The sequence below is a fragment of the Boleophthalmus pectinirostris genome, unplaced genomic scaffold (assembly GCF_026225935.1).
Source record: "Boleophthalmus pectinirostris isolate CB_2022bp ecotype Guang Dong unplaced genomic scaffold, ASM2622593v1 HiC_scaffold_8, whole genome shotgun sequence".
NCBI lineage: Eukaryota > Metazoa > Chordata > Actinopteri > Gobiiformes > Gobiidae > Boleophthalmus > Boleophthalmus pectinirostris.
This window is the reverse complement of record NW_026571515.1, coordinates 15,691,225-15,719,004: the sequence shown is the minus strand read 5'-3', so window position 1 is coordinate 15,719,004 and position 27,780 is coordinate 15,691,225. Positions and strand designations below refer to the sequence as shown.

Here is a 27,780-nt window from a genome sequence, read left to right as displayed (position 1 = left end):
TCTGAAATTAAAATAAAAAATCCGTGTATCATTCGTTCATTCATTTTTCAATATAAAACCAAAAATAAGAAAATGAAAAAAACAACTATTTTCTTCATTACTTGTCTCCAAAACCAAAATGAACCAACAGTGATGATTGATTCATTTTTTCAGTTTTTCGATTTTGTGTTTAAATGAATAATGGAAAAAACGGATAACGGCTGTTTCCCGTTTCCGTGACTTAAACTGCGATACTGGACTTTTACGCCACATACAGACTGGACCAGGACTAAACCAGGACTAAAACAGGTCCAGGACTAGACCGGAATCAGACCAGGACTGAGACCAGGACTGAGACTAGGACCAGACCAGGAATGAGTCCAGGATCAGACCGGGACCAGGACCAGCATTGAGACAGGGACCAGACCAGAACTGAGACCAGGACTGAGACCGGGACTGAGATCGGGACCAGACTGGGACTGAGACAGGCACTGAGACCGGGACTGAGATCGGGACCAGACTGGGACTGAGACAGGCACTGAGACCGGGACCAGACAGGGACCAAGACCAGGACTGAGACTGGGACCAGACCAGAACTGAGACCAGGACTGAGACCAGGACCAGACCAGGACTGAGACTGGGACTGAGGCCAGGACCAGACCAGGACCAGACCATGAATGAAACCGAGACCAGACTAGGACCAGACTGGGACTGACACTCGGACCAGACTGGGAATGAGACCGGGACCAGACCGGGACTGAAAACGGTTTATCATGATTTTGTCCTGGTTTAGTCCTGGTACTGTCCTGGTTCAGTCCATATGTGGCACAAAAGTCACAAAAGATTCTTTTTCTTATTTTTGGTTTTATTTTGAAAAACGAATGAACAAATGATACACAGATTTACCAGGCTCCATTTTGGGTATATTATATTTCTAACTGTAATAGCAAAGTTTTTTTTTTTTTTTCCTAACTCATATTTACAACATTTAAAGGAGAACTATGTAACTTTTTCTGGTGGAGGATCTGACGGTTGCTTTTCACCATGGAGATGTTATTACTTTGCTTAGAATGTTCCACAGTATGGCATTAAACCAGACTAGAAGTATCAGGTGAGATGTGCAGAGAGCCAAACCCGCTCACAGTAAGAATGCCTGTTTTTTTTAAGGTGTTTGCCAGCAATAAAAACATACAGTACTTAATCGAATAAATGCAAGTTAGATATGTTTTAATGTCATACTGTGGAACATTTCAAGCAATGCTATAACAACCAAGTGTCAGAATCTCTGTCAAAAAAGTTACATTTAATGAAAAAAAGATACACATTTTCTCATTTGACTTACAATTTTGTGATCAGGCAGCATTTCAAAATAAAGCACATTTAAAAAGATAAAAAATATATTTGCATTAACTGAAGTGATGAAATAGTTGTGTAAATAGACCCATAATCCTTTGCTGTTTGTTGATGTGATTAAACAGTCCTTTTATTTTAACTTTAGGATCAGTTGTAAGGAATCCATAGACTGTATAAAGGAGTGGACTAAGCGAATGTGACGTCAATTTGGAGCCAGATCCGTTTTAGGAATAGGATAGAATAGGATTTTTTCATGACAAAATAGCACAATAAAAACCCCAGGATCATGTAGAGCAGGGGTGTCCAAACTTTTTTCATCAAGGGCTACATATCTAAACACAGACAAAGCAGAGGGCCGATCGAGAGCCGTAGACTGGTGCTCAATACAGCTAATAATTGAAATATGTGCATGTTTAACACGTTAGAATGAGCCATCAGTCTTTATTCATGCTAAGATCCTTAAAACCATACATAAATATTCAACACTGGCTTTATCAAGGTAGATTTTCAAAAAAAATTTAATTGATGCAAGGTAATTTGGGCCAAATCACCTGGAAGTCTGAGGGCCAAGAAAAATGTGTCTGAGGGCCGCATTTGGCCCCCGGGCCATAGTTTGGACATGCCTGATGTAGAGGGTTAGCTATGTCCATTTATATATACAGTCTATGGTCCAATCCAATTCAGAGCTTGCTGTGGTTATGAAAGTAAATTGTGCATTCATTTTCTCCCTAAAAAATGTTGACGAAATGTTACAATTCATAAAGTTTCAGAGACAGATTTTAAATACATTTATAGGTCTTTCTTCAGTTTCAACATATCTAATAATCCCCAAGTAATCATTCAAACATTTATTTATGTATTGTTTTAGAAAGTTACCTGGAAAAATGAATAAAATTTACTTCCTAAACCGAGCGGTGCCCAGTTTGTGGAGCTCACAGCAGCCTCTGGTGGCCATCAGTGGAATTACATGTATGATACTGTTAGTTTGTTGATATTGTGATAACTGTAGCTTGACTTAATAAAGGTGCATTGTGAAACTTTTCTGGTGGGGGGTCTGTCATCTGCTTGTTTCTATGGATATATTATTGCTCTGCCTGGAATGTTCCACAGTATGGCATTAAACAGCTCTACGTTACATTTATTACATTATTTATTCAATTACAGGTGGTTTTAGAGCTCAAAAACACAAAGAAAAAGAGACATTCTGACTATGAGTGACTTTCTGACCTGTCACTTCTGGTTTGGTTAATGCCATACTGTGAAACATTCCAGACAAAGCAATAACATCGCCATGAGAAAAGCATTTAATGGACCCTCTAGCAAAAAAGTGCACCTTTAAAACATCTATACTGGTAAAAGTCCATTGTAAAAGAGTGTAACCTCAAAGATCTTCCTCCATGCTGAAGCTGCTTCTTCTACTGCTGCACTTGGAGGCCCCACAGGAAAGAAGAGGATCAGCCCCGCATTCCTCCATCAACACGTCCACCCCCAGACCCAGGTCCAGCCCATCGCCAAGCCCAGAGAGAGCCTCCAAACCCGGGGAGAAGACGCTGCTCCTGACCCCCCGAGCCTCGTCGTCCAGGGGGTCTTCTAGAGAGGTATCGGTGAAGCTGAGAGAGTCTAGCCCCAGAGGAGAGACCAAGGCTGGGGACATGGACGGGTTCAGGGCCGGGGAAGGGGGGGGCAGAAGACGCTGTGTCATGGGGGGGTCCAGTGAGGAGGTGGTGGAGGTGGAGGAGGAGATGCCATGAAGACGAGCTTGAACTTCCAACTCCTGAAGAAGATGAAGGCAAGTTATCAGCTAGAGGTTGGTAAAATTTTTGTAGGGCTACAATGATTCAGATCTCCACAGATCTGAATTGTAACCTGGTCTGGTTTGGTCTTCATGAGGATAGAAAAGTTTAATACTGTGAAAACATTCCAGATAAAACAATAATATCTCCATGGAGAAAGATATTTGACGGACCCTCCACCAGAAAAGTTACACAATGCACCACAATGACCCTCTGTACTTAAGTCTGTTCCCTGTAGTATCACAGTAACTGTAGTTGTAGTAATAGCAGCAGTAGTAGTATAGTAGTAACATTAGTCGTAGTACATACTTGTATTCTCAGTAGTAATGATCTGTTGGTACTTTCCAGCCTCCTCTGTCTGTCCTCCAGCTCTCTCGCTCGCTGCTGTTCTTTCTGTAGTTTTCTGATGTAGTCCACAGAGGCCTTCAGGATGGTCCCTTTGTTCCAGCGCATCTCTCTGAAACAACAAATCAAAACCATTTTGGTATTCTGCAATTAATCTTATTCTTCCAGGGGTGTACAAAGGTTTTGATTTAAGATAAATTGATATAAAACCTTTTCTATGGTGGTGCATTAAAGTTATATATGGGGCGTTTACTTACGGGTCACTAGACTTGGGAATCAGGACTCCCAGTTCTTTGATTCTGTCATTTATGTTGAACCGTCTCCTTCTCTCAACTGTAACAGAACAAGCCAATATATATATATATATATATATATATATATATATATATATATATATATATATATATATATATATATATATATATATATATATATATATATATATATATATATATATATAAAATGATACAATAAACATAAACAAATAAGATATGACCAAAACCCCTGTTACAATAGTTTTTATTAATCTTCTACTTACACAATTCCACTTGAAAACGGGGACTAAACTTTAACCCTGCACAGTAAAATGGATTTTCGTTTTATTTGTGAGTTCACAAACTCATGAGAATCCATCTTGGCGCCCGCTGTACGTTTAACTGGGTGGGCGACTAAACACAGAGCAGCATTGAGGTTTGTGCGGAAGCCAAAGTGCCCAAATGAACCAAAACAAACACAATGACGCCAACAAACGCACTTCAGCCTATTTTAGCATAAATACAGATTATTTTGTTTGTCAAACATGCAGAGAGCTTTGTGCATCTGTAGACAGGGAAAATGTTTCTCTTTTCTCTCAACTGGATTTAACAAAAGTTTGATTTTTCGATTTGTTCCGCTGTTGTGACATTTTGACCAAACAAGTTCAAACAGACGTCAAGACGCTTCGTGTTTTCCGATCATTTTCAGTGAGAACCATTCCAGATTGAGAATGTGTAGAACTCGATTCAGTGCGCTACACATATCAGTCCGGTGTAAGACAGGTTAACTAAACCCATAACTTAACTATTAGTATTATTATTAGTATTAGACCAGTACAAAACCAGGACTAGAAGAGGGCCAATCCAAATAAGCACTGGGATCCAATCCAGGACCAAAGCAGGACAAGTGTGAAAGCTTAAATTACTTTTTAACATATTTAACTCTTGGTAAAATGTACATTATGTCACACACGATGATGTCATGAGTTGTAGGTTACACATATACATGTGTACATATACTGTGTGTGAGTGTATATTTATATACACATGACTCACTGAGGTTGTGGTTGTCCTTCTTCTGTCTTTCTTTGATCAGGGCTTTGGTATCGACTTCTGAAAAACAAAATGTCCATATAATATATAAACTACACATCATATGTTAGTGGAGCAGTTATTAAAAGTAGTAGTACTACACTTAAGTATTTTTTTAGGCCTCTGTACATGGTACTCCCCTACATTGAACTGGACTGAAAAGTAAAAAGTACTTCTCAAATGATTTATACCAGGTTTGTGATAAGATCCTGACTAAAGCTTTTGAATTCAAGCTTCAGCTTTCAGGAAACAAAATGTCAAACGCTTTCTCCATGGAGATGTTATTGCTTTGTCTGGAATGTTTCACAGTATGGTATTAAACCTTTCTATCTTCATGGAGACCAAACCAGACCAAGTTACAGGTCAGATCTGTGGAGAGGCGACCCCGCTCAGAGTCAGAATGCTTGTTTTTCTAGGTATTTTTGAGTGATAAAACCACCTGTAAATGAATAAATGTAAACTAGAGCTGTTTAATGTCATACTGTGGAAAGTTCCAGGCTGAGCAATGAGCTGAGCAATATTAAAAAATAAAACAGTAAAACAGTAGCACTATTCTTGATTTCTTGAGTGCATACAATTTGAAAACATTTCCATAGAAAAGCTGAAGTCTGTAGAGGAAGTGTGAACTGACAGCGACTGGGGAGGGCAGGAAGAGCTGATTCTGAATCAGCAACCACAGTAGTTTAGGCACAGATCATTACTGAAAACCAGGAACCAGCAACTTACGAAAAGCTCATAAAAGAACATGATTTTGTATTGATTCATGTATTGATAATTTTATGAATGAACAAAATGGTGCAGCAACATTTTTAATGTGAAGTTTACAGCAGCAGCAGCATTGGTTTATGTATTAATTCATTAAAAGGCCCATATTATGACATTTTCTGATCTATGTTATAATGTTGTTTCCTCATCACAAAACAAACCTGGAGTTGTGTTTTGTTTCATTCACACATGTTTAACACACAAATCCTGCATATTTAGGGTGAGTCCTTCTCTCAAATGGAAAACACTCTGTTCCACCTTGTGATGTCATGCGATAATACAGGAAGTGCTCCACTGTGTTAATAAACTCCATACACCTTCACTAGAATAATTTGGATAATGTCAGGCCTGGATTTGACAATGTCTACTGAGCAAAAGGTAAAATGTAGCTGTTAACATGAAGACTACCACTACATGACATCACAAAGTGGAACAAAGCATTCTGCGCTTTGGAGATGTAGACAGACTAATAATAAAGCGTTATTCAAATGAAATAAAACACAACTCTAGATTTGTTTTTGAGGAGGTAACAACATTGTAACATTGCTTAAAGTGGACAAGAGTTAATTTTATGTAATATAGGACCATTAATTTTCCACACAAAAATAAAGAACAAACCGAAAGTCTTACTGTTGATTTTTCTTGCTTTTTAATTTCTATCTCTGAGGACAGTGTTTTCGTTTTTTGCACAACCACAAATCCTAAGTTGCACAATGACTTCTTTTGTTATGCAATTTTCAACTCTTTAGCTTTACATCAATTCCAAAAGAGAAAAAAGTAAAAAGAGTAAATATCTTGAAGAATTCTGAGACCAGAAAGATAAACTAAAACTTCAATATTAATCAAACCTTATAGAAAAAAGATGCACTATGTAACTTTTTGGTTGGGGGTCCGTCACCTACTTATTTCTATAAATATGTCATTGCTCTGCCTGAAATGTTCCACAATATGACATTAAACTTTACATGTATTAAATTACAGGTGGTTTTATAGCTCAAAAACATCTAGAAAAACAGGCATTCTGACTGTGAGTGGGGACGCCTCTCCACAGATCATTTGAACTTGAAAAGCACACAGTTTTGACAGGTCCTCCACCAGAAAAGTTGCACACTGCACCTTTAAATATCTTTTCTTATGTCGCTATGTTTGATTTATATTTGGTTTGTTGTTGCTGCTGAACTCTGAATTTCCTTTGGGATCAATAAAGTATCTAAAGGCCAATCAGAACTCACCGTGGATCTCGTGTTTGATCGCGTGCAGCTCGGCGGGACAGCTGTTGCTCACAGTGACAGAGGGCGTGGCCAACCCTTTGCCGCTGTACATGTCCAGAGCCCCCACATCTGGCATCTGGGACAGACCAATCAGAGAAGAGGGTCACATACACAGACAACCACCTGGAGCTGATCGATCAGAGTCTACATCAAGAGAACAAAAATTAATTATAAGATACGGCATGGATTTTAAAAACTGGGAAGGCGCGACACACATGAAGAAAAAATAATGGTCCAAATCTGTACACATCTGCAGCAGTACTGATATCGGTAATAGTGCATGCAAGTATTAGCTGTAAAATGCAATGTTTTCTAATTCTGAAATTTAGTGAACAGGCCAGTTGAGTTTTTTAAGAGGAAGAGCAATGATTTGATGACGCCATTCTGACACCTTGTATGTCGCCAATCTGACAACCTACTCATAGTTTGGAGCGTCACCTTTTTTGCCTTGTATACGCTGCGTGGACCGCGCCTCCCCCCGTACACCACACGCACCGTGCCACCTATGCTGCCAGTCCGTGAAAATATTGTCCCGAAAAGAGAATGCCGCCGCAGTTTAATAATTACCTTGTGTGTCAGAATGGCAGAATGTTGGAAAAAAAAAGCTTAAGTGCTCGTATATCGGAATGGCAGCATGTAACCCCATAACATTGGAGAAACATTGCTACTCCCTCCTATTTTGTTCATGACCATGCGCTTAACATAAGGCCCAGACATGTGCTGATTTCAGCCATCAGGTTTTGGCACTGATTACAAATGTTAAGCATGTTCTGTTGATTTGGATAGGTCTACTGATGTTCAAAAAAAAGGAAAAAAAAAAAAAAGAAAATACAATACATTATCAGTTGGTATTGAAACTCATCACTGCCAGGAACACAAAAGATGCATTTACTTCAAAGTCCTGTGTGGGGTAGGGCAGGCGGATGGGATTTTGAGGAAGGGGGGGACTCGGCTGTCTTTACCTACTCTAAGGGGAGGCTCACATTCACCCAATTTGAAAACCCCTGCCCTAAAACATCTTAAAGGGCCCATGTTACGCTATTTTCTGATCTTTGTTCTAATGCTGTTTCCTCATCACAAACACCTGGAATTGTGTTTTGTTTCATTCACACATATTTAGGTTGAGTCCTTCTCTCAAACAGAAAACACTGTGTTCCACCTTGTGATGTCACGTGGTAATACAGGAAGTGCTCCACTGTTGTTTTTAAACTCCATACATCTTTACTAGAATCATTTGGATGATTTCAGACCTGGTATGGCCCATCTCTACTAAACTGGAGATGAAACTTGGAGATGTAGACAGACTAATAATAAAGTATTACTCAAACATGTGTGAATGAAACAAAAAACACACCTCCAGGTCTGTTTTTGGTGAGGTAACAACATTATAATGTTGCTTAAATCTTACAAGAGTCAATTTTGTGTAATATAGGACCTTAAATAATAAAGTCTATGATTAAAATACAACATTAAGTAAGCTAACAATGAAGAAATACTGTTATAACATGATTAATATATTTTCATATAATGTCCCTTTAAAGAATGAATCACTGTTTGCTTAGATCAACTATTTGAACTGAATTTCTGTGACAAATAGTTTTTTAAGACTTAAACTCAGGTCACAACATTTACAGAGTCTGTTTGCTTTGCCTAATCCTGGAATTCAAGGCCCTGCACTCTTTCAACTGAAATCTTTGTCTTGTATGTTTACAATTATTATCAGTGAACGCATAGTTTAAAGTTAGTCTTGGATTTCCTTGGGTTTTATGTTTAAAGCCATAGTGTGTAACTTTTTAGGCCCAAAAACGTACTAGAAAAAAGCATTTGTGTTGAAAAAGTGGCTTGCATCTCCACAAACCTGACTTATTTGGTCTAAATGATGATCTCCTCTTCCAAACCCTCTACTTTCTTGTTTCCATGGAAATGTTTTTTCTTTGGCTATAATTTTTCACAGTATATCATAAAACCTATCTATCTCCATGGAGAATATGAACTTTATATTTCCATGGAACACTGAAGTTGACTTTCCACCCCGAAAAAGTTACATACTGTCACTTTAAAGACAGCAACTAAGTTCAAAGCTTCACTAAACTAGAAGAGAACTTAAAGCTGCACTGTGGAACTTTCATTCAACATATCTAGCTCACATTCATTCAATTAAAGTTGTTTTTATTGCTCAAAAACACCTTGAAACTTGCATTCTTACTGTGAACATGATCAGATCTCCATAGATCTGACCTGTTACTTTTTACGGAAATGGCCAAGTCTGAAACCATATTGTGGCACATTCCAGGCCAAGCAGTAACATCCCCATGGAAACAAGCATTGAGCAGACCCTCAATCCTCCAAAAAAGTCACACAGTGCAGCTTTAAAATAAGGAAATCTCAATGAAAAACACACTATCTGATGCTTTTAAGGGAGTGCAAATAAAACACTTTCTTCGTAATGTTGTGGTTCACAGATAAAACCATTAAAAAGAAAAAATACAAAAACATGCATTAGCTGTTTACAAAGCTTTGGGCCATGTCTCTGTTTTCCCAATCTCTTCTCACACATGGGTTAAGCCAGCCCCTCCTCCCTGTGAGTAAACTCCCCTTTAATCCCGATCCTTTAATTGTTGCTGTGGTTACGATCTATTTATTTGACGTCTGTGAATAATCTCTAAAATGTGGGCTGTTTTGCGTCACAAATTAGGATATTTAGAAAAGCAAATTGAACTGCAAGGAGATAAAAAAATGTAACATGGCATCTAATCTTTGAAAATAATATGTGAAGCATTTTAACTGTTCCATTAAACATGACACAAATTTGATTTCCAAGGTGCATTGTGTAACTTTTCTAGTGGAGGGTCTGTCAAATGTTTCACAGTTTTGCCTTAAACCTTCTATCTTCATGGAGACCAAACCAAACCAAGCTACAGGTCAGATCTGTGAGGAGGTGACCCCACTCACAGTCAAAATGTCAGTTTTTCTAGGTATTTTTGAGCTATAAATCCATCTGTAAGTGAATAAATGAAAGGTAGAGCTGTTTAATGTCATGCTGTGGAACATTCCAGGCTCCATAGAAAAAAGCAGGTGATGGACCATCCACCAGAAAAGTTACGTAATGCTAAAAATGTGGTGTAGTTATTCTCAAAGGAATCTCCCTCTACAATATTTGGTCGGATCTCGGGATGCACTGATCTGATATTGGCATCAGATATCGGTGCTGATACTGAAAATTTAGCTGGATCCGCTTCCAAATTAGCCAGGCTGGTGCCACCTAGTGCCTCCGATCGATTTCATTTCACTCCAGCGACTAGATCAGGAATTGGAATTCACTAGACGGTTCGCAAAAACCCCGGAAGTGCGACCAGCCAATCAGCGAAGAGCCATATATTCTGTTTTGGCAACGATTCCAAGATCGAGGATTTAAAGCCGGAACAAAGAGAATGTTTGGTGAATTTTATCAAGGGGAAAGACGTTATTTTTTTCTACGGGATTTGAGAAAAGCTTAATATATCAGTTATCCCCGTTAGCGGTGCATTACATATGTCAAATAGCAGCGATTGGTTAAATTAAGAAAAAGTACCCGTCTGCTGTTGAGCAAACAAATCCTAATGCTGCGAGGTCAGACGGTTTCCATGGAGTGAAACCGGCTGATGAATCAGGCTACTTTCCAAATATCGCTTCAGTTGGTTGGACATACAAATTGATGTAATAAGATTATTTCTTGTCGTAGTCAAACTCAAACATTTGAACTTTTATTTGGAAAAAGTTGTTCTGTAGTTATAAAGAGATAAATAATAGAGCAGGTTAATACGAACATTTTAAAACCAAAATGATGAGCCTCACTGCAGCAGTTACAGAGAGAGGGGCATACATTTTTCAATGTAAAGTCAACTGGAGCCAGAGTCGATGGAGCCGGAAGTGCCCCCATGCTCACTTCCTAGCAGGTTAGCTATGTTCATTTATATATACAGTCTAAGGAAATTAAACTGGATATTTTCTCACTTTTAAGGTTATTTTTAATAGTTTTAACAATACGCCCAATAGTTTACGAAACAAAAACTGAAATATATTGACAATTCTTTAACATTTCTCCCATTTCTACTTGCTCTGCTTCAATAAAAGATGTAATCTATGTTTCAAACCATATTTCCTCTAAGCAAAACATGAAAAACATATTAACTTATAAAAGAGATTACATTGCAGAAAAAAATTTGTGCTTAAACATCATATCCACACAAAACTGTCTCTTGTGAGCTTTAAGTTACAATGTTGAATTGTGTTTTGTTTCATTCACACATGTTTGAGTAACACTTTATTTTTAGTCTGTCTACATTTTCAAAGCTCAAAATGCTCTGTTCCACCTTGTAATATCATGAAGCAGTAGTTTTAAAGTAAACAGCTTCCTTTTACCTTTTGTTTAGTCAAGATTGGAAATTCCAGTAGTGAAGTCATCCAAATGATTCTAGTGAAGGTGTAAACATGCAGGGTTTGTGCGTTAAAAATGTGAACGAAACAAAACACAACTCCAGGTATGTTTGTAATGAGGAAACAACATTATAACACAGATCAGAAAATAATACTCTACAAATGTGAATGAGTTTAAATTATTAAAATAAAACCAGACCTATGGGAAACACTGCAAACTGAGTCGTATTTGTGTAAGAGTAAGTATCTACTGGGTGTATGTCAGTTGTTTTTTTGTGTTTTGTGTGAAGAGTCAAAGATTATCAGACTTTAGGGACGCTCTTATCCCTGGGTCCAGGCCTGAGTCTGTAACAGATTCCTCCAAAACTGATAAAAAACACAACTGATTTCCAGTGGTGGAAGGTGACAAAGTACAAAAGTAAAAGAACGATACAAAGTTGACATATCTGTACTTTTCTTGAGTGGATACTTTTAACTTGTGAGAGCAGGTATCTGTACTTTCTACTCCACTAAATTTTAGATCTGGACTGAAAAGTAAAATGTACTTTTCTTTAAGGTTTAAGACCTGCAGAAATGGCTGAAACTGTATTTTTTAGCACATTTCATTTGAGTTAACTTCCCAAATTTGAGCAAACCAAATACACAAAAGTGTGTAGAAAAAACAGAAGAAGAAGAGGAAAGAAGAATTAGCTGAATCACTTAAAATCAGGTATATTCTTTTATCAAAATCACTAAATTTCATTCTTTAATTGTTCTAAACATCTCTACAAAATACTTACTTTTACTCTTATAGTACATTTTTGAGCAGGTACTTCAATACTTTAACAGATTTTTCATGTGATACTTTAACTTTTTACTTGAGTAATTGTTTACCTTTGTATCTGTACTTTTAAGCAACAAAAGTGAGTACTTCATCCACCACTACAGATTTCACAGAAGAGCGGTGGGAGCTGGAGTACTTCTCATTAGCATGAACTCAGTGTTGTTTCCAGTATGTTGTAATTATATACTGCAATAATCTCAGAGTCAAGAAACTCTGGATTAACAGTTGACTATTATTATGGGACTATTGTAAATGAGATAGAGTTAAAATCACAAAACAGTGGTGGAAGAAGTACTCAATTGTGTTACTTAAGTAAAAGTACAGATATTGGAGCAAGAAAATACTCAAGTAAAAGTAAAAAAAATAAGAGTATTAAAGTAGCTGTTTAAAAATGTACTTAAAGAGTAAAAAGTAAAACTATTCTGCAGATATTTTAAGGTCTAATAAAACTTCAAATGTAGCGATTTTGATAAAGATTTGAGTTGAATTTTGTTCAAGAGAAACAATTTAACTGTATTTTTGTGTTTGCTCCAACTACAAATGTGTTCAAAATAAAACCTCATTTTTTCAGCAGGTCTCAAACTATCATAAAAATAATAAAAAATACTCTTACTTTTCTGTCCTGTTCGTTAATGTAGTGGAGTAGAAAGTACAGATACTCAGATGTAGTAAAGTGAAAGTAAAAAGTATCCACTGGAAAATTTACTTAAGTACTTTACTTGTTTTACTTCTTTATGTTATAGTGTAATTGTGAAACTAAATATGGCATTATAACTCTCTAATTCCCATTCCCAATAACAGCTGAGCCCAACATTATTTTTGTTCCTTTTTTTCAAACGTGTTCAGCTACTTTCTTTAACTTTATATTTTCGTAAATTTTAAGATACAGAAAAATATATTTGTAATAGTAAAAATATAGAGAATGCACACATATACACACAGACATTTTTATAACAAATTAGCAAAGAAAAAGTGAGTAAACTATGTAGAGAATCAGACAAGTTTTAACTATTTAAGTAGATTTTACTCACAAAGATCACACAATTTATGCAAAAAAGTGGCTACAACGGCAATTAAGGTTGGATATCATTAAGAAGTTGCCGATACAATACATATCACGATACACTGAGCTTTCAATTTGATACGATTCAATAAAAAATAAAGTCTTAAACCACTCCTTGTGCAAAGTTCATATAAAACACAAACATTTTAATCATCAAAATAGTGAAAATGTCAAATGTGCTGCATAAAAAGTTTCCTTCCTCTGAACAAGCAACAAAACTGTAGCACTGTAACAAAATAATTTATTAAAATAAACCAAAAAATACTCTTGGCTATATATCGATACAGTAGCCCACAATATCAATACTGTATCATCACATTAAGCGATACAATATAGCGATATTTTGAGATTTTTGCACACCCCTAATTGCAATATAGATTTTTGGGGGGTTATTTTAGCTTAGAAATTTTAAGTTTTTAAAGGTACACTATGTAACTTTTTGGTTGAGGGTCTGTCACTTGCTTGTTTCTATGCATATGTCATTGCTCTGCCTGAAATGGTCCAAAATCACCTTATTTTTATTAAATTAAAGGTGGTTTTAAAGCTCAAAAATACCTAAAAATACCTGACTGTGACACAGATCTGACCTGTAACTTGGTCTGGCTCAGTCTCCATGAAGATAGAAAGGTTTATTTAATACCATACTGTGAAACATTCCAGACAAAGCAATAAGAACAAATGGAAAATAGAACAAATAGAAGAAAAAAAAAGCATCTGACAGACCCTCCAAAAGAAAACAAAAGTTGCACAATGTTTAAGCCCCAAGACAAAATGCACAACTGTCAAAGTCCAAGCCATTCTGCAGCTACATCCTCAAACTTCTGTTGCTTAAGTTAAACATTATTTACCTCTGTTTTGATCCTGCGCTTGTCATGGTCCGGCAGCAGCACTAGGATCCTCATATTTCTACTCAAGCATGTACAAGTGTCCCTACCTGCTACTCCAAATGCTTAAAGTAAAAAAAAAATATATATATATAAACTTGCTTCTGTCTGCTCTTCCACAGTCTGGGTAGGATCTGTGGCTATACCGAGTCCATACTAATGCAAATATCTGTTATAGTAGTCTTCTATCCAGTGCACAGACCGGCCCTGTGTGCTCGGCTTGCTGTGGCTGAATCAATGAGGAAGGCTCAGAGTGAATGGGGAAGTGCTGGAGTCAGATCCTCCTCCTGTGTCCTGTGCGGGGCTGGGTGTGTGGGCGGGTATTCAAGGCACTGTGTGGACTGAAAACTGCACACATGCTCAGTTCATGGGGGCGTTTTTGGGTTTGTGGGGACTGGAATCAGGTCCCAGCAAGGTAAAGTGAAGGTGAGTGAATGATTATGGTTCTGGTGAAGATTAGTCTCTGTGAAATGAAAGGTTTGTGTATAATGGTTCTATAAAGTGTGGAAATATAACAAGTGTGTGTGTGTGTGTGCGTGTGTGTGTGTGTGTGTGTGTGTGTGTGTGTGTGCGCGTGTGTGTGTGTTTGATATGCGTGTATGTGTGTGTGGTATGTGATTTTGATTCTGATACGTGTGTGTGTGTGTGTCTTTGTGCATTTGTATGTGTGTGTGTTTCTCTGTGTGTGCACGTGTGTGTGTGTCTTTGTGCATTTGTATGTGTGTGTGTGTGTGTTTCTCTTTGTGCGCACGCGTCTGTGTCTGTGTGTCTGTGTTTTTGTGCATCTGTGTATGTATGTGTGCGCGTGTGTGTCTGTGTGTATCCGTGTATGTGTGCGCGTGTGTGTCTGTGTGTGTGTGTCTGTGTCATCTGTGTATGTATGTGTGCGCGTGTGTGTCTGTGTGCGTGTCTGTGTGTGTGTCTTTGTATATCTGTGTCTATATGTGTGTGCGGTGTGTGTGTCTGTGCGTGTGCGTCTGTGTGTGAGTCTCTGGTGTATCTTTGTGTCTGTGTGTGTGTTATATGTGTGTGTATTATAAGTGTGTGTCTGTGTGTGTGTGTGTGTGTCTGTGTATGTGTGTTATATTATGTGTGCCTGTGTCTGTGTGTGTGTTATATGTGTGTGTCTGTGTGTGTGTCTTTGTGTATGTGTGTGTGTGTCTTTGTTTGTGTGTTACATCTGTCTGTGTCTTATATGTGTGTCTCTGTGTGTGTCTGTTTGCGTGTGTGTGTGTCTGTCTGTGTGTGTATGTGTGTCTTTGTGTATGTGTGTGTGTCTTTGTTTGTGTGTTACATCTGTCTGTGTCTGTGTGTTATATGTGTGTGTATGTTTGTGTATTATATGTCTCTGTGTGTCTTTGTGTATCTGTGTATGCATCTGTGTGTGTTCTGTGTGTGTGTGTGTCTCTGTGTGCCTGTGTCTATGAGCATGTGTCTGTGTGTGTGTCTTTGTGTATTTGTGTGTGTGTCTGTATGTGTGTGTTTTGTGAATCTGTGTATGTGTGCCTATCTGTGTGTGTGCATGTGTGTGTGTGTGTGTGTGTCTTTGTGTATATGTGTGTTATATGTGTGTGTGTATGTGTATGTGTGTGTGTCTCTATGTGTGTGTGCGTGTGTGTGTGCGTGTGTGTGTGTGTGTGTGTGTGTGAGAGAGAGTCTTTGTGTATTTGTGTGTCTGTGTGTGTCTGTGTGTGTGTGTGTGTGTGTGTGTGTGTCTGTGTGTGTCTGTGTGTGTGTGTGTCTGTGTGTGTCTGTGTGTGTGTGTCTGTGTGTGTGTCTTGTGTGTGTGTGTCTGTGTGTGTGTGTGTCTGTGTGTGTGTGTGTTTTGTGTGTGTGTGTGTGTGTGTGTGTCTTGTGTGTGTGTGTGTGTCTGTGTGTGTGTCTGTGTGTCTTGTGTGTGTGTCTTTGTGTGTGTCTGTGTGTGTGTGTGTCTTTGTGTCTGTGTGTGTGTCTTTGTGTGTGTGTGTGTCTTTGTGTCTGTGTGTGTGTGTTTGTGTCTGTGTGTGTGTCTTTGTGTCTGTGTGTGTGTCTTTGTGTGTGTGTGTGTGTGTCTGTGTGTGTGTCTGTGTACCTGTGTGTGTGTCTTTGTGTCTGTGTGTGTGTCTGTGTGTGTGTGTGTCTTTGTGTACCTGTGTGTGTGTCTTTGTGTCTGTGTGTGTACCTGTGTGTGTGTCTTGTGTGTGTCTGTGTGTGTGTGTCTTTGTGTCTGTGTGTGTGTGTGTCTTTGTGTCTGTGTGTGTGTCTTTGTGTACCTGTGTGTGTGTCTTTGTGTACCTGTGTGTGTGTCTTTGTGTCTGTGTGTGTGTCTTTGTGTCTGTGTGTGTGTCTTTGTGTCTGTGTGTGTGTCTTTGTGTACCTGTGTGTGTGTCTTTGTGTCTGTGTGTGTGTCTTTGTGTACCTGTGTGTGTGGTATTTATGTGTGCAGATATCCAGGAAACACTCTTTATTTATTAGTCGCACTTGAAACACACGTCACAACAAAAAACAACACAGGACCTCATAACTCACCCAGCAGCATGTTACTGCTCTGCCTGGAATGTTCCACAGTGTGACATTAAACAGCTCTACCTTACATGTGTTATATTTGAGGTGTTTTTTTTAGAAAGGTTTAATGCCATACTGTGAAACAAAGACAAAGCAATGGATAAAAGCATTTGACTGACCCTCCACCAGAAAAATAACCTTTAAATGATCTTTTTTTTTAACCACGTTGTTTTTATTATTCTTATGTCCTAAATTAGAGTTGAGCAAGAGATCACACTGGAGTGAACTGTTGACAATTTAGTAATTAACTCTGAAATGTTGAGAAAAAGTCAAAAGGGCAAAATAGAGAAGAAATCACAAACAGAACTGTTCCTCTTTTCAGCCTGTTTCAAAAAATACGTTGAACTAAACATGTAATGTAAACGGAAGAAACATTTCAGTACATCATGTAAAGTGATTTTTATAAAATGTTTCTGCAAATTTAAAGATGCATTGTAACCTGCCAAATTTTTAGTGCTTGTATCTATGGAGAGGTCGTTTCTCTGCCTGGAATGTTCCACAGTGTGACATTAAACAGCTCTATTTTACATTTATTAAATTACAAGTGGTTTTATAGCTCAAAAATACCTTGAAAAACAGACATCCTGACTGAGCGGGGTCGCCTCTCCACAGATCTGACCTGGAATTTGGTCTGGTTTGGTCTCCATGACAATAGAAAAGTTACACATTGCACCTTTAAAGTCAAGCCAAATTCTTTACAGACCATGAGAATGATACAAAATTATATTAATGATATTTATTACCGTGTTATATAAAAATACAAAAATATTAAAGGTGCATTGTGTCACTTTTCTTATGGAGGGACAGTCAAATGCTTGTGTCCATGGAGATGTTATTGCTTAGTCTGGAATATCCCGGAATGGCATTAAACATCTACATCTTGCATTTGCTCAATAGCCTGAGTTTTTATTGACTTAAAAACGTGCATTCTTATTATGAGTGGGCTCGCTTTTCCATACATTTGACATGTCACTTGGCCCTGTAGCGTCACCTGCCGTCTCCGTAGAGATAATTAGGCGTAATGTCATACTGTGGAACATTCCAGGCAACATGGAAAGAAGAATGTGACAGACTTTCAACGAAAATATACACAGTACGATCAGGGCTCTGTAGATTCTCTTTTTTACTTAATAACAAACTCAGGAAGCTTTTCGAAACACATGAATATTTAACACAGTGCCAGAGTGCAGATTTACCGTTGTGGCGAGCTGTAGTCCCGGTTCAAACAGGGTCAGATACTCGTCGTTCAGGCTGGACTCCAGACTGATGATGTCTTCAAGCACCGCCTCCTCCATCTGGAATCAACCAATCACAGACTTACAACTTTGGCCCACTCACAGATTTTTTATGTCATAAAATGGAGAAAGTGAAGAATTTAAAAATGCACTATGTCTCCCAGACGCATGAAGTGACAACAGTGTGGCATTAAACAGCTCTACCTTACATTTATTAAATTACAGGTGGTTTTAAAGCTCAAAAATATAGAAAAACAAACATTCTGACTGTAAGTGGGGTCACCTCTCCACAGATCTGACCTGTAACTTGGTCTGGTTTGGTCTCGATGAAGATAGAAAGTTTTAAAACCATACTGTGAACCACACCAGACAAAGCAATAACATCTCCATGGGAAAAAGCATTTGACAGACCCACCACTACAAAAATTACACAATGCACCTTTAAATAAATCTAGTTTTAATCCCACAATTTAAAGCAAAGACACAGACACTTGCTCCTTAATTTACAGCTTGATTTGGCGATAAACAAAATCCACCAGGGACAGTGTAAGTGCCGAGGGACTAAACCAGGTCTATTGGGGGCTAAAATCAATTACAAATCAATTCAAATCAAGTACAAATCAATCAATACAAAAAAAATACAAATCAGTCAATACAAATTAAGTCACAAATCAGTCACAAACAAACCAGTCACTCAGTACCAGTTTCACCCTCTTTCATTTTGCAGTACAACATTGTTCAAGAGCTTATTTACATATGAGTGAACACAGTGTACCATAGTTTCAAAGCATTATATTCAAATAGCCTTTTGTTTTTGGACACTCTGAGCCTGACTGCTACAGGGAAGCTCTAGCTCTGACTCAGATCCTCCTTAAACGATGAGTCGACACAAACAGAAATGTCCCTGAATCTGCAAAAAGTGACCACGGCAACAGGAACCAGCAGGAACTGACTGGACTGAAACTGGGACTAAAGACAGTTGAAACAGTTAAATGGAAACTCTTATAACGTCTTATTACGCAAAATTGACTCTTGTGACTTATTAGCCATGTTTTAATGTTGTTACCTCCTTAAAAACAGACTCGGAGTTGTATTTTGTTTCATTCACATGTTTGAGTAACCCTTTAGTATTAGTCTGTCTGCATCTCCAAAGCTCAAAATGCTCTGTCCCACCTTGTGATGTCATGAAATGGTAGTTTGAAAGTTTACATTTTACATTTAGTTCAGTAGAGATTGGCAATTCCAGGGTTGAAATTATCCAAATGTTTCTAGTGAAGGTGAATGGAGTTTAAAAACACTTCCTGTATTACAACATGACATTACAAGGTGGAAGAAAGTGTTTTTACCTTTTTTACTTTAAAGCTTCACTATGTACCTTTGCTTTTGAGGGCCCACCACCTGCTTGACTACATGGAGTTTGCTTTGCTTGGAGTGTTCCTAAGTATGGCATTTAATGTTTAACCATGCCATGCTCAAGCTCAACTGTGTAGGGTTCTGTTTGTTTACATGTCGCGCAGCAGAGCAAACGCTTTAGCAGAGAAAATAAGTCCAGCGGCATGAAATATCTATTAAATTGTGAGACCAATATGAGTTTGTGGATATAATAACAGCATGGAGGAGTGAGGACAACTGGAGAATAGAGGCTGCAAAACTTCTGTCTCTGTCCACAGCCCTAATCGAAGGTAAGTGCGGACTCACCATAAGTTTTCAAACAGACTTTATTTCGTGTTTTCCTCATATAAGTAACATCAGCGCACACACAGGGCTTGTATAATAAAGTCGTGCGTGCGCGTGCATGAGCTCTGTGTCATGCTTTGGCTCACCTCCTCCAAACGGGACTTCTCAGTTTTGTACAAATTGTTTTGCTTCCGGTTTACAGCTGGATCCTGTAGTTTTTCTAAAGTTACTTGCAGTGGCCACAGCTTATGAAAAAAATTGTTCACTAGGTCACAAAGAGTGTTAATCTTTTAAAATTATTTAGCGTTAACTCATTAATAACGCAATATTTTTGGCAGCACTAATTTATTTATTTATTTTGGTTAGCGTTGATAGTGTATGTGGACGGGGATGGGGGGAGTTGTGCGCTCAGTACCTCTTGTTTCGGGCTGGTCTTGTGGGCGGAGTCTCTCTTGGGGGCGGGACCTGTCTGCCTCTTTGCTGCGTTGTGATTGGCTGCTTTGCTCTGGGCGGTGGACAGGTATTGTTTGACCTGCTGTCTTTGGGCCTGCTGGATGTGGTACCGGGTTGGGTTCTCCAGACCAGTCTGCACCTGATGAAAGAAAGACATAAGGAAATCAGATTCTGCATTGATCATTCAGTCAAATAAACTTTATAATAACTACACTTTGCCTTAATAAAGTGTTAACAGAGATTCTGATCTTATTTCTGAACTATTTCCTGATCTCTATTATAATGTTTCCTCATCACAAACATACCAGGACTTGTGTTTTTTTTTTATTCACACGTTTAACACACAAACCCTGCACATTTAGGCTGAGTTTCTCTCAAACTGAAAACACCACTGCATTTTTAAACTGCACACACCTGAACTAGAAGCATTTGGATACTGAATAAAAAGGTAAACAGACAAATAATAATGTGGGAATGAAACAAAACACAACTCCAGGTATGTTTTATATTTTAGTGTAACCAATAATCTTGAACTTGTTATAACTTGTTTTTAGTGTAGGTTTTTATCACATTTAAAAAGCAAAAAAAAAAAAGTTGTAACATCTAATAGTTTATGTTTTGTTTTTTTACTCCGATTTCTTCAGTAATGTAAAATAAATGAGAAACAGGTATTTTGTTTAAAGACACAAGAGCAATTTTAACTTTCTGATGATGGATACCTTGAGGACCTCCAGAGGGACCTGTGCTGCTGCCCCTGAGCCCGAGGACAGTGAGACCTGGATGGGCTCCGAGCTCTGAGCGGGGCCCTTTTGTTTCTGGAGCTCCTTCTGCTGCTGCTCCAAAGCCTGCTGCCTCATCAGGTCCTGGCGAAGAAGAACTCTGAGGAGAACAGGAACAAATAAACAAAAAGCCCTGTCCATCGAAGCAGTAAATAAGATGTTAAACCATATTTTACCTGGAGGACATGGCTGAGGGCAGAGAAGAAGACAGAGACGAACCAGCTCCAGACGAACTGTGAGATACAGACGAGTAAATTACAGCACTGTTTCCCAAAGACTGAAATGTTAAGACATGTTTTGTATAATTTCTAATCGTTTTGTAATTATTTTATTGACTATTTTGTTCCAATATTGCTGGTTCAATTGAATGTTGAAAAGAAAAAGAAATGGGCTACATTTAATGTCCAAATAGGCGACTTATGGATCCTTTTATTTCTGGTTCAATGACTTTTTTTCATTGTTTAAAACTTGAGCACTACTAATAGTTCAGAGAGACACGATCACTCAGTCAACAATAAAATATCCTCATTAATGTTCAATAATGGTCAAATCCACATCTATTTTGTGATTTACGAATAATGTCTAATGACTTGGGTCGCAAAGGTTCGTGACTTTTAAAACATGGACAAAATAAAAAGGAAAAACGTTTGGGAAACACTGAATTACGGTGTGATACTAATTTGACACTAATTTACAGCAGAAAACTAAAGATATTTCATTTAAAGCTCCAGTTTTAACTTTTTATCCAAAAAATAGAAAGATAAAAGCATGATTTTTTCATTACAGTTGTGTTTATTCCACTCAAAAACATCAAAAAACATGCATCCTAACTCTGAGCAGGTTTTGTGGATCCTGACTCACTCCTGCTCGCTTCCATGGAAATGTTATCCTTTGGCTGTAATATTCCAGAGTACGGAATAAAACGTATCTCACACTTTTCACGTTACCACATGTGGTTTTAACTTTCAGTAGAATCACACAGTTGACTTCCCACTCCTAGAAAGTTACATACTATCATTTTAATATTGATCAAAACATATTGACATTTTCCTTTTTTCCCTTTTTTAAAATAAAACTACATAATACTTAACTGTGTAAAAAAAAAAAAGATTATTATTTTTTGTGACATCGCCAAGCCCAAACTCAAAAGGATCTTGGACAACGAGCCCATGATTGAAGAGAAAATTGATTGTCTGTATCTGAACTGTCGAGGTGAACGTAGTGAGTGTGAAAACAGTATCAGCTCTGATACAGACACTTCACAGACACTTTACTACGTCAAACTCTCACTGAGGAACAATGAACAGACTCCAGAGGGCAGAGGTCACAGGGAGAGCTGTCAGTCTATCTGTCCTGGTTTAGTCAAGGTTTAGTCCTGGTTCAGTCCTGGTTTAGTCCTGGTTTATTCCTGGTTTAGTACTGATTCAGTCATGGTTTAGTCCTGGTTTAGTCCAGATTTAGTCCTGGTTTAGTTCTGGTCTAGTCCTGGTCAAGTCCTGGTTTAGTCCTGTTTCAGTCCTGGTTTAGTCCTGGTTTATTCCTGGTTTATTCCTGGTTTAGTTCTGGTTTAGTCCTGTTTCAGTCCTGTTTTAGTCCTGTTTTAGTCCTGGTTTATTCCTGGTTTAGTCCTGGTTTAGTTCTGGTTTAGTCCTGGTTCAGGCCTGGTTTAGCCCTGGTTTTTAGTACCGGTTTAGTCCTGATTTAGCCCTGGTTTAGTCCTGTTTCAATCCTGGTTCAGTCCTGGTTTAGTACTGGTTTAGTCCTGGTTTAGTCCTGGTTCAGCCCTGGTTTAGCCCTGGTTTTTAGTACCGGTTTAGTCCTGATTTAGCCCTGGTTTAGTCCTGTTTCAATCCTGGTTCAGTCCTGGTTTAGTACTGGTTTAGTCCTGGTTTAGTCCTGGTTCAGCCCTGGTTTAGCCCTGGTTTAGTCCTGGTTTAGTCCTGTTTCAATCCTGGTTCAGTCCTGATTTAGTACTGGTTTAGTCCTGTTTCAGTCCTGGTTCAGCCCTGGTTAAGTCTTGGTTCAGGCCTGGTTCAGTCCTGGTTCAGTCCTGGTTTAGCCCTGTTTAGTACCGGTTTAGTCCTGTTTCAGTCCTGGTTTAGTCCTGGTTCAATCCTGGTTTAGTCCTGGTTTAGTTCTGGTTTAATCCTGGTTCCGTCCTGGTTTAGTCCTGGTTTAGTCCTGGTTTAGCCCTGGTTTAGCCCTGGTTTAGTTCTGGTTTAGTCCTGTTTCAGTCCTGGTTCAGTCCTGGATTAGTCCTGGTTTAGTCCTGGTTTAGTTATGGTTTAAGCCTGGTTCCATCCTGGTTCAGTCCTGGTTTAGTACCGGTTTAGTCCTGGTTTAGTCCTGGTTTAGCCCTGGTTTAGTCCTGGTTTAGTCCTGGTTTAGTTCTGGTTTAGTCCTGTTTCAGTCCTGGTTTAGTCCTGGTTCAGTCCAGGTTTAGTCCCGGTTTCATCCTGCTTAGTCCTGGTTCATTCCTGGTTCAGTCCTGATTCAGTCCTGGGTTAGTCCAGGTTTAGTCCCGGTTTAGTCCTGTTTCAGTCCTGGTTTAGTCCTGGTTTAGTTATGGTTTAAGCCTGGTTCCATCCTGGTTCAGTCCTGGTTTAGTACCGGTTTAGTCCTGGTTTAGTCCTGGTTTAGTCCTGGTTTAGTCCTGTTTCAGTCCTGGTTTAGCCCTGGTTTAGTCCTGGTTTAGTCCCGGTTTACCTGATGCTGATTGGTTGACTCTTGATCTCGTAGAAAGTATCTGTGTCTGAGGGGAGGAGACTGTCCACCTCGATGTCGGCCACGATCCCAGACTCCACTCTGGAAAAATCAGAGCAACACATCAGAGAAATGTGACTTTTGTCTTGGTCACAAAAGCTGACTTTTAATTAGTTCATGATAATATTTAACAAAATGTACTTTATACATCCAGTAACTAAATTATCCCACTGAATTTAACTTTTTACAAAATATAATTCAATATCGGCATCAAAACCAGAGAGCACTGCACCAGGATGTATGAAAACGCTCCTATTTTTCATTTTATATCTGAAAATGTAGAGAAAAGTCACGCACATGTCCTAATAAATCTCACATTTTGCAAGCAAGACGATGTGCAGGATTTTTCTCTATGTTCTTGGGCTGCTCCTTCTCCTCCAACGCACCTGTTTCAAGAAATTAATGTGCAAAGTTCTCATTCTGTTATACTGTAAAATGTACAAATATGATGTGTACAAAGATGTTTTTTTCAATAATATTTATTAGAACATAACAAAGCAACACTCTGCTGCCCTCTGCTGGCCTTTTCAACTGTTGCATCAATATGAGAAGTGATATTTTAATACAAGATCGGGGGGAATTTCGCAAAATAAATTTGTAACTGTTATGTAAAATGTGATATAATATTTTTTTCCAAGTTGTCATTTGCAAAACAAAGCATAATAGTAATCTCTTTTCTGGGTAAATCTTGAAGCTCCTGCAATAACTGTGCTTTATATATGTTATTATTTTATGTTAAAACTGTTGTGTTGAATCCCAGCTCTGATTTCTCCCGACACGTTTATTTCGTGCTGTGGAGCTGTGAGCCTGAGGACCACAGCCGAACACTCGTCTGCACAAACAGGAAGTGGGTTGGGGCTTTTCTGCTGACTCACTGTAAGCTGGGCTCAAATAAAGCCTGTGCAGATTTACACTTACACTCAGACTTCCCTAAAAATCTGGACAATGTTCTCCCAACTACAGCTGGGGGAGGGCGCCGTCTGTACATCTGCACATCTGGAGAGAGTTACCTGACTCAGCACAAAATGAAACGCACCATAATAACTGCACAAATGTATAGAAAAGGGATCAAACATACTTATTAAAAGATAAAAAACTGGATTGAATGGGCCTTTCTGGACAGAGTTACACCTATAAATTGATAGTGTGCTAATTATAATCTTTATTTATTTACACACAGAGCCACTCTGACCCAGACTAAACCAGACGTGTAAAGCTCTCTCAGCACATAAACAGGTTCGGTGTAAATATTTCCAGATGAAAAAGCAAAAAGAAAGAAAAACTGTGGACTTGTCTGAGCTTGTTTTGTGTTCTGTTTTCATTTACATGACTGCCCACTGTGTAAAAAAAAAAAAAACTCTATTAGGGCTATAATCACTGACAATTACATTCTAGACCTTAAAAAAATCAGGTCAAAGGGGCTGTACCATTTCTTTTTTCTTGTAGTAAAGTAAAATTTGTTTGGCACGAGTACAGATAAACGGAAAAAGCAATTAATTCTAAAGCATTTGAGTGAGTTTTTTTACTGTGATAACATTGTGATGAATGATTAGGATGTTAGGAATGCGTTAAAAAGTGACTGCTGTAATCTGTTTAAAGCCAATTAGTTATTGCTTTTGTGTTTTAAGACCGTAACAATCAGAAACAGCACAGTCAGATCATATGGTAGATTTTACTGCCCTTTGTATTTGATCCATATTTCAGCTGATAGCCAAATATTATTGAGGTTTTGAGCAGGTCTGAGCCAGGATCCATGTTAAAGGCGCCTATACAGTATATTTAAGTTGATAAGAAAAGCACAAAATGGTCCAGGAATCGAACACCAGACCTTTTAGCTATGAGGTGACGGAGTAAAACACCGTGAGATAAGCCCAGTTTATCTCTCCGCTCCAGCTATGAGTCACTTTAAAGGACTGTGGATTAGTGTTTGTGACTCATAAACCAGATTTAGAGACTTAAGAAAAACAAGCTCAGCAGATTTTTTTAAGCTCGTAACCTGGATATTTGCAAAAACAACAGTCCAAGGGTTAGAGAGCTGATGTCATCTATGTACATAACTTATCATTGCCTCACAAAAAGCAACTGTATTACATTCAAATGCTTAGAAATAGCCTTATAGGTTTATTTACTCATTTAAAAAAGACTATTGTGATTAATTAAGGTCCAATATTACACTGTTTTCTTACCAAAAACATGCCCTGAGTTGTGTTTTGTTTCATTCACACATGTTTAACACAAAAACTCCAGCATATGTAGGCTGAGTTCTTCTCTCACACTAAAAATACTCTGTGCTCCACTGTGTTTTTAAACTCCACACACCTTCAGTAGATTCATTTGGATCATTTCAGCTCTGGAATTGCCGATCTCTGCTGAACTAAAGGTAAAAAGTAGCTGCATTTTGAGCTTTGGAGATGTAGACAATAGTGATAATACAGGGTATACGTTGGCTGTGTATGAATGAGAGTTTGGTGATGAAGAGGAAAGGCAGTTGGCGCAGAATGGCAGCCATGTCTTACAATAACAAGCCTCGGGGCAGCTGTGGCTCTTGAAGTATCTACTTAGTGATTAATTGCGTAAAAACGAAAAGCATAAAACGTGTAATGGGGGTTAAAACAGCTCCAAACTTTTGTTAATGTGTTATAACGGTGAATTAACCCAATAGGAGTGGCTTGGCTTGTGTGAATATGCAGGCTGTTTTTGCAAAAGGGGCACATTTATCAAAAGACAACATAAAAGTCTCGATAAGAGAAATCAAAAGGTGTTCAAAACATAAAGAGACATAATGTTATAAGCGGAACCAGCTACGCACAATGCATCAAAGTGAAACCCAGCTGGATAAAAGCAAACACTTCTTAAAAAAAACACAACTGTTGATGATCTGAACGTGTAATTGCGCATTTTGTAGCTTTGTGGAAGTTCCGAGACCCACCGGACGAGATTGAGAGACTCTGCCGAATCCAGGATCACGAAGACGGTCTGCGGCTGGAGCACGCCGGCGTCTGGGACCTCCGGCTCGGCTCCGGTTCGGCTCCTCTGCTCCTCCTCGCTCAAGAGTTGGTTCGCGTCAGTCGTGGACATCTCTCCGTGTCTTTAATCCACCAAAAACGAAAACAAAATAATTAGACTTCCCCAAAAGAGAATAAAAACGAGCCGATTTCGCTCACTGCATCGTAATAAGGAGCGTAAAGGCGCACGGAGCGGAAGAAGTGGCTGTTTTGGTCGCGTTTGCACCTGGATCAGAATGAACGGAACTACTGTGTGATTATAGACCTCTGCATGCGCATGATCAGACCAGGAAGATGCGAGCCACAGCGTAAACTTCCCGTGTTTAAAGGGTCCAGACTGCGCTATTCTCTGATCTGTGTTATAATGTTGTTTCCTCATCACAAACATACCCAGAGTTCATTCATGTTTAACGCACAAATCCTGCTTGTTCAGACTGAGTTCTCCTCTCAAACAGAAAAAAACTCCACCTGCACTTCCACCTTGTGATGCTCCACTGCATTTTTAAAGTCCATACAGCTTCACTAGTATCATTTGGATCATTTCAGCCCTGGAATTGGCGATCTTTATTGAACTAATGGTAAAGAGAATAAGCGTGAAGTATAGCTGTTCACTTGAGAACTACCACTTCGTGACATCATAGCATTTTGAGGTTTGGAGATGTAGACAGTCTCATAATAAAGGGTTACTCGAACATGTGTAACAACATTATAGCATGACTTAGAGCTCACAAGAGTCAGTTTTGCGTAATAAAGAACCTTTAAAGATCAGAAACCTCCCATGACAACATGTATTGGGGGTCAAATAAATGAATTAATAATCAAACATAAATTAAATGCTGATATAAAGTCCCGTCTGTCCCCTTCCAACAGACTGAATAGGATACATTCATGTTATTAGGTTCTATTTTCAGACCAAGAGTTTGTTTTCAGACCTGACAGTTGGCGGTCTTCCTTAGAGTGGTCAACCAGTGTTGCTGCAATGTGTCCGCTCAGCTGATTTAAACAGGTTGTGGTGCTGTTTTCCTACTGGTGGAGGCAGGACGATAATGCCATCTGCAGTCCGACTTCCTCAGGACAGTATCCCAGGTGTGTGAGAGTAAAAAAGTCCCCTCGTCCCGGTTTATTGTCCCGTGGCCATGTTTACAGAAAGACCACAAGTGAAGATCGAAACTGTCAGGGCTGAAAACAAACTCTTGGTCTGAAAAAAGAACCTAATAACATAAAATATCGGAAGACCAAATGAACCTCATTGGCTCAGGCTACATTCATGTACAATATGACCAGCA

At 38.7% G+C, this 27,780-nt stretch overlaps 1 protein-coding gene across 2 annotated transcripts; it reads right to left on the bottom strand.

Annotated features, from left to right (window-relative positions):
• Positions 1-823: 823 nt before the first annotated feature.
• Positions 824-26,870, bottom strand: tfe3a (transcription factor binding to IGHM enhancer 3a). 2 transcript variants are annotated; one of them, XM_020918457.2, is made up of 11 exons: positions 26,419-26,870; positions 23,433-23,531; positions 20,903-20,959; positions 20,667-20,826; positions 19,910-20,086; positions 17,779-17,877; positions 6,814-6,928; positions 4,781-4,837; positions 3,728-3,803; positions 3,435-3,582; positions 824-3,106 (listed from the first exon to the last, which is right to left on the bottom strand). In XM_020918457.2, the coding sequence occupies exons 1-11, from the start codon at positions 26,565-26,567 to the stop codon at positions 2,714-2,716; spliced, it is 1,530 nt and encodes a 509-aa protein (XP_020774116.2). In that variant the 5' UTR covers positions 26,568-26,870; the 3' UTR covers positions 824-2,713. The 2 variants fall into 2 exon arrangements, with proteins under 2 accessions (XP_020774116.2, XP_055022242.1); XM_055166267.1 differs by lacking the exon at positions 26,419-26,870 and adding an exon at positions 23,806-23,828.
• Between the last annotated feature and the right edge of the window lie 910 nt (positions 26,871-27,780).